Source organism: Macrobrachium rosenbergii, chromosome 59, assembly GCF_040412425.1.
Source record: "Macrobrachium rosenbergii isolate ZJJX-2024 chromosome 59, ASM4041242v1, whole genome shotgun sequence".
Lineage (NCBI taxonomy): Eukaryota > Metazoa > Arthropoda > Malacostraca > Decapoda > Palaemonidae > Macrobrachium > Macrobrachium rosenbergii.
In genome coordinates, this window is record NC_089799.1 from 23,562,477 (window position 1) to 23,569,613 (window position 7,137).

Here is a 7,137-nt window from a genome sequence, read left to right on the forward strand (position 1 = left end):
AAAATACGCGTGATACGTAACCCACGTCCTTGCAACTCCCCTCAACGGAAATGAGACGGGAAATAATGCATGCTTATTTCTATCTCTACTTTCATCTCTTTAGCTGTTACTCCATTTCAAAGTTTAAAAGAGAAAATATCCTCGACCTTCACCGGGCTGGACGTCGATGAAAATCCGTATATATAGAGCGACGCTCTCTGCTGAGGACACAGTTCGAGTTCAAGCTGACTTCGAAGATCACCATGGTAAGGCTTCTCGAGTTGTTTTGAACTTTTTCAAACTTACTTAGCTTTTTATCCACTTTCAGATGTTTACACATTCCTTAAATCTTTAAATATAGAATATTACTGTTCGAATCTGGTGTCTCGAACTTTTTCAAACTTACTCAGCTTTTATCTACTTTCAGATGTTTACACATTCCTTATATTTTTAAATATAGAATATTACTGTTCGAGTCTGGTGTCTCGAGCTTTTTCAAACTTACTTAGCTTCTAGCTACTTTCAGATGTTTATATATTCCTTATATTTTTAAAGACAGGATATTATTAATCGAGTTTGGGTATCAGAGGGCATTTTCCTCACAGGCTTATTTAAGTTTTTATTTCAATTTTTATTTCGTTCTACCCGATATTTTCAATTATTCCTTGAAGGTATATTATCTATAGTTGCCGGATAAATACGTATTGCTTATAGAAAATCTAACATGAACAGAGCTTGTGATATTGGTGCAAATAGTTCTCATCCTTCGTCTGACCATTGTTTAAATACTCTCTCTCTCTCTCTCTCTCTCTCTCTCTCTCTCTCTCTCTCTCTCTCTCTCTCTCTCTCTCAGGCATACTTTAAAGTGCCAAGCAACTTTGCCTTAGTTTTACTGCTTTCTTTAGCTTTTCACTTGAGCATTTTTATGTAATTTTCTCTATATTATTTTTTCTTGTTCCCTTCTCTTCGTTTTGTCGCTCTTCCCGTACTGCCAATCCATTCAGAAAATCCTTGGCCTAGCACATTCATGGACTTGCAGGGTTATGCTATAAATACTTGTTAGTTTTGTAAAATAATGTTTTCTCTAGTTTCTGGTAAAATTAAAAACATTACACATATTTCAATGTCATGTCCTTCAAAGCCCCAAACTGACAGTAACCCGAGGTTAATCACGTCAGTTTTGAGAATGAATTCTGAAATATCTTATGATAATCCACTCATTATCCGAAAAACAACGAAAACCTACTTTAATAATTTTCTGCAATGTTAAAGACATCGATATCCAACTTGCTGTAAAGATGTCATGTTCCTTGATAGTCATATGGGTACGCGGTCGCCTAATCTACCTTACAGATGCCAGTCCTTAAACAATCATTGGAATTGATAAGAACAAACATGTCTTCCTTACAGATGCCAGTCCTTAAACAATCATTGGAAGTGATAAGAACAAACATGTCTTCCTCACCCCAACCCCGTTTTTATGCAATTGACGTTAGTGATAAGACAAAAACTAAAATTTACAAGATACTATAACACAGTATATATGACTGAGGATAACTCCTTTATTTATGATGCAAATATACTGTAGAGTTGAAATAATTCTGATTATAGTTTTATTTCAGCTATGTAACATTAACGGCCCCTGGGCAACTTGAGAATCCTTATCACATTGTATTATTATGTTTCAGAAATTCCTGTTGATTGCTTTGGGCGCCGCCCTTGTGGCTGTCTGCCTTGCTGATGGAGGCCACCACGGTGGAGGATTTGGAGGAGGCTTTGGTGGAGGCCATGGAGGCTTTGGCGGCGGCCATGGAGGATTTGGAGGAGGCTTTGGAGGCGGCCATGGAGGATTTGGAGGTGGCCATGGAAGCTTTGGAAGAGGCTTCGGTGGTGGCCACGGAGGAGGCTTTGGAAGCGGCTTCGGAGGTGGTTACGGTTCCCGAGGACGCTTCGGAGGTAATTCCTTCGGAGGATTCAGGGGTAACTCCTTCGGCCGCGGATCCTTTGGAGGCGGCGGTTACGGAAAATAAGAACTTTCGCTCTTTGTTTTTCAGTCTTTTCTTTATATTTAGTTCAAAGAAATTCAGAGACCATTCTGGACCACAACTATACTGAAACTGATAAATTTCTTTATTATTTAAACCCTCTTTTGTAGAAAGAATAAAATTCTTAATTAAACGATGTTTTCCTTTAATTTATCCTATACCTTACACACGGAGGAATATTTTATTGAAAACTAATCCTCTATAGTTGCTTTGAATTTTCCAAAAGGTAATTATATATTTGTGTGGATATGAACATTAGAAGCTGTCTGTATCCGTTGATACAAAGCATATTTGAGGTAGTCGAGTCGCTTTCAAACAGTTAGTCTTGATCTTCTCTTATCTTATCAAATTCTTCAACACCCACACGCACACTGCCTATATATATATATATATATATATATATATATATATATATATATATATATATATATATATATATATATATATATATATATATATATATATACATATATATATACATATATATAAGACAGAATACGTTGGCGCAAGCAATATATTTACAGCACATAGAAGGACTGGGTGACAAGGAGATAGCCGGTCATCAAAAGGTGATACATTTATATATATATACATATATATATATACATACATATATATATATATATATATATATATATATATATATATATATATATATATATATGTGTGTGTGTGTGTGTGTGTGTAATTGTGATAGCCACAATGCCCTCTTAACTTTCTAGAATTCTTTGCTCTTTTTTGGATATGCCTGTCACTAGAAAATCCTAAGATCCAAGTGCAAGAATTATGAAGAAATTCTGTTGAGCGGTAGCGGGAAACGAACCCGGGTCCGCTAATCAGAACGAGGTACCATTGTCGACCTTGTCTCGTGGTCAGGTCGACAATGGTACAGTACCTCGTTCTGATTAGTAGACCAGGGTTCGTTTCCCGCTACCGCACATCAGAATTCCTTCATATTTCTTGCAGTTGGATCTTAAGACTTTGTAGTGACAAGCGTATCCAAACAAGCGCGAAGAATCTTAGAAAGTTAAGAGGGCATTGTGGCTATTACAATTACATATTACATATGTATCTGTATAAATGTATGACCAGTAGATTCGACATGTATATATATATATATATATATATATATATATATATATATATATATATATATATATATATATATATATATATATATATATATATATATATATATATATATATATATTACACATATATTTAAAAGTGAATGATTTGTATATAAGTTAGGCTTCTATAGAAATCCAAACCACTTGACAGATCCTGACAAAATTTTGTACGCGGCCTCTGTCACCCCAGAGAGGTTTTGAACTCAAAATCAAACCCGTATCCCGTGACAGACATACAAACACAGACAAAACAAATGAAATTTTCGTTTGTACGTCACTTTTTACTACAGTTTTCTAGGTTTATTCTCATTTTTCCCTGATGCTTCACCTTTTCTTCTGGCACTGCTAGAAGTATGATTAACCTACAACAATAAATCCCCGATAACATCAATTTTTATCAGAATTTACGTAAATTTTTATCATTATTTATGATAATAATTAATATAATTGTTTATTACCTCGATAAAATCTACATTAAAAACCTAAGGCGATAATTTCTTTCCATAGTAAGCAAAGCCAAGCCCGCACATGCATAGTAGTGGCTTAATGCAAGGATTTCAGACACTCCAGCGGTTGGAATTAATTATCATGCGAATTGGCAAAAAACTTTACTGCATACAGAAGACAAGTTTTTTTCATGTTTCTTGGTACTGATTAATTGGAAGATAATGGCTGAAAATTCTAGATTAAAACTTTACAGAAATGCAGATCATTACATTTGGAAATCTTTTCTGAAAGGCACTTGGAGGGTAAATGTATTAGATGCAAATAGGGATTTAAGAAATGGCAACTACTGCACTTCAAGCAACTCAAAGTGCTCACAGCTTACACAACACGTCAGTTCATAACTTTTGCTGGTGCAATCATACATAGTAAAAAATAGTATTCCATCACTTAGGGAAATAAAATTACTGTTTGTGGTTATATATTAGAATGATATATAATCATTTCTATCTTTTATCAATGTGTATTTATTCAAAACAATAGATACCAATTGCCTAACATTCCTCCAAAAAGGGAAAGATTTTGTTTGATTCATGATTACGTTATTGTACAAATTGATCAAGTTTATAGATGCCGTATGTGTAACTTTGTACACAATTCTACGTTGAGGAATTTGATGTTATTGTAAAGATAATGAGTTGTAATTTATTATGTTATGTTAAGAACGTCCCCAAAGCCAATATAAAAAATATGTGTCACGGGTTGAAGTTAGCCATATAGGAAAGTGTTTTAACCACTTAATATGATGAGGGGTGGGGGGAAGGCTAACTCTTGTAGCAATTCACTTAATAATAGGAAAGAAGCAAAAAGGCATAACAGAGTATAGACTAAATATTTCTAATTAAAAAAAAGATGCCGATTTTCATACAGTATTAATGAATGAGTTTAAATTAGAACTGAGAGGCTGGTTCAGTTTTTTATGAATTGGGCAGTAAAGTTTACTTTCATCATAGTAACAAATATAAAAAGACATCATTGGCCTAGGCCTATACTAAATTGTCTGTATAACATGGAAATATTGTTTTAGAATTTTATTGTATGATTTGGACTTATAACAGTCTACAAATAGCGTTGAAGGGTCTAACAGTGATATGAATAAGCCTATACATAACTTATTCATACTCTGATCAGAGCATCTGAGATGCTTCCCAGATGAAATACAACAGCAAACTGTCAAGAAATTGGCACTAACCTGTCCATATGTGCAATTACCTGTCAGTCATTCAGTAATACCATCAGTTCATCTATTCTGATGAGTGGCCTGCCTCCACCCACAAACTGTTGTCTACACGTAAGTTTTAATGGCAGTTTCGATGAACTGACAGAAGAAATGACAGGTAAACTTATGGGTGTTAGGGAGGAGAAAGAGTCAGAAAGAGAGAGAGAGAAATAGTTTATCGAATGGCATTCAGAGTTTTTCTAGGCAGCGCTGGGATGGTCAGCTACTATATATATATATATATATATATATATATATATATATATATATATATATATATATATATATATATATATATATATATATATATATATATATATATATATATATATATATATATATATTTATATATATACTGGGTGTTTCAAATTAGAGCTGCCCCCTCCACAGAACAAATGGAAAGTTATGAAGTTTTCTGCTACAGTCTATCTCCAAGTACATTATTTTAAGTTTCTATTAAACTGTTTTTCATTTACATTTCTTGTATTTTCAGACTAAGTGATGGAGTTAGATACAACCATGGCTAACGACTCGGAGGAAATCAGATGGATTGACCGAATCTGGGCTATAACCTTCAGAGAGGCCAGGGATGCTGGCACATCCTTCATTCCACGTTCCTGGATAGCTAAATACATTAAAAGAGATGAATCCTTTGTTGAAAGAAATTGGAACAAAAATCCATATGACTGTCATCGCAAAAAGAGTGAGAATCTTGGAAGGCCTGCAGTTCTTTCTCAGGAGTCAAAAGACATCATAGCTGAGGCAGTGGGTAGACAAAGAAAGTCTTTACGTAAATTGGCGCTTGAACTAGAAACAAAAAGGGGAAAGAAGAGAAGTTATAGTGCTGTATATCGTGAATTGAAAAAATCTGGTATCAAGCCATTTCATGTTATCAGCAAGCACAGCATCACTCAGCAACAGAGAGAAGACCGTGCATGGTTTTGTGGTTTATTTCTAAAAGATTGGGATGAATCTGACTTTCTCCCTGTTGCTGCATCAGATGAATTCTTCATTTATATAGTCAGGAAGCCAAATCATAAAAATGACATAATTTGGGCAGCAAAGTTGGATAATATCAACGATGAAGTGTGCTATCGCCAAGTTGTGAAATTTCCTGAATGTCTGGGAATTTTTCTCTGTTTCACAGAGAAATGGTTAATGTGGATCATCAAAGAAAAAGGACAGTCATGAAATGGCGAAAACTTCAGTGAAACTGTGCTTACTGATGGAGTATTTCCTTTCCTCAAAGATCCTGAAAATGTGTTATCTGTTGAAGAAGTCACATTTTTGGATAAGACCATGTTTCAAGACTCTTCAGACACAGGAGCTGTTCGTGTGGTAAAACATTGACCTTAATTTGTAAAACATTGTATATCTTAAAGGATCGTGTTGAAGTGCTCACAGTGAACTATGATGGTATACCAAGCCCCGACGACCTGCGAAGAGAGGTGACCGAAGTGCTCAGGGAAATGGAGTTTGAGTCTCAGCTTTTTTTTATGATTTGCTGAAATCATACCCTCAAGAATGCAGGCTGTGGTACAGGTAGCTGGAGGCCACAAAAATATTAAATACTCAGTGAGAAACTTAAATAAAAACCTGTTCTGAATTACTTTTGTTTTTGTCCATATCAATTTTAGTTTATGCTGTAGAGGGGGCACTCTAATTTCAAAACACCCTGTGTATATATATATATATATATATATATATATATATATATATATATATATATATATATATATATATATATATATATATTTTATATAAATATATACCTATATTCAGATTGGATGTTATCTAATGAATTCATATTTATCAGAAAATATTCAGGAAAAGTTTTCTTTTTCTTGGACAAACAACCCACATTATCAAGTATCCGTACAGTGAGCAGACGCGTAGTCAGCTGTATTTATATCTGTGTGCTGGGTACTTTTAATCCTATAATCGCCTGGCTCCTCCTGTGTGACACCCACTCCCTCGTGATCTTGGCCTTTCTCTGCCCCCTTCTTTTTCCAGGTGTCCGTTTTCCGGGGGGTCACACAAGAGGAGCCAGGCGATTATAGGATTAAAATTACCAAGCACGCAGATATAAATACAGCTGGACTACACGTCTGCTCACTGTACAGATACTTGATAATGTGGACTGTTTGTCCAAGAAAGTTTGTAACGTTTTCTGAATAAATACTCCATTGGATACCATCCAGTTTGAATGAGGTCCTTTTAGTAATTCTACTAATGCACAGAACAATTGTGTATGTGATAA

General features: G+C 34.7%; 2 protein-coding genes across 2 annotated transcripts in view; both read left to right on the forward strand.

Annotated features, from left to right (window-relative positions):
• The first annotated feature begins 208 nt into the window (after positions 1–208).
• LOC136837515 (keratin, type I cytoskeletal 10-like) lies at positions 209–2,116 on the forward strand. The gene is made up of 2 exons (XM_067102357.1): positions 209–245; positions 1,668–2,116. Exons 1-2 carry the CDS (start codon positions 243–245, stop codon positions 2,007–2,009), a joined length of 345 nt encoding a protein of 114 aa, XP_066958458.1. The 5' UTR covers positions 209–242; the 3' UTR covers positions 2,010–2,116.
• Positions 2,117–6,176: 4,060 nt separating this feature from the next.
• The window catches only part of LOC136837624 (hornerin-like), a 9,162-nt gene continuing 8,201 nt past the window's right edge, over positions 6,177–7,137 (forward strand). The window contains exons 1-2 of the mRNA XM_067102500.1: positions 6,177–6,215; positions 6,891–7,019. Of these exons, the coding sequence (XP_066958601.1) occupies positions 6,177–6,215; positions 6,891–7,019 (168 nt within the window). The remainder of the gene's footprint in view (positions 6,216–6,890; positions 7,020–7,137) is intronic.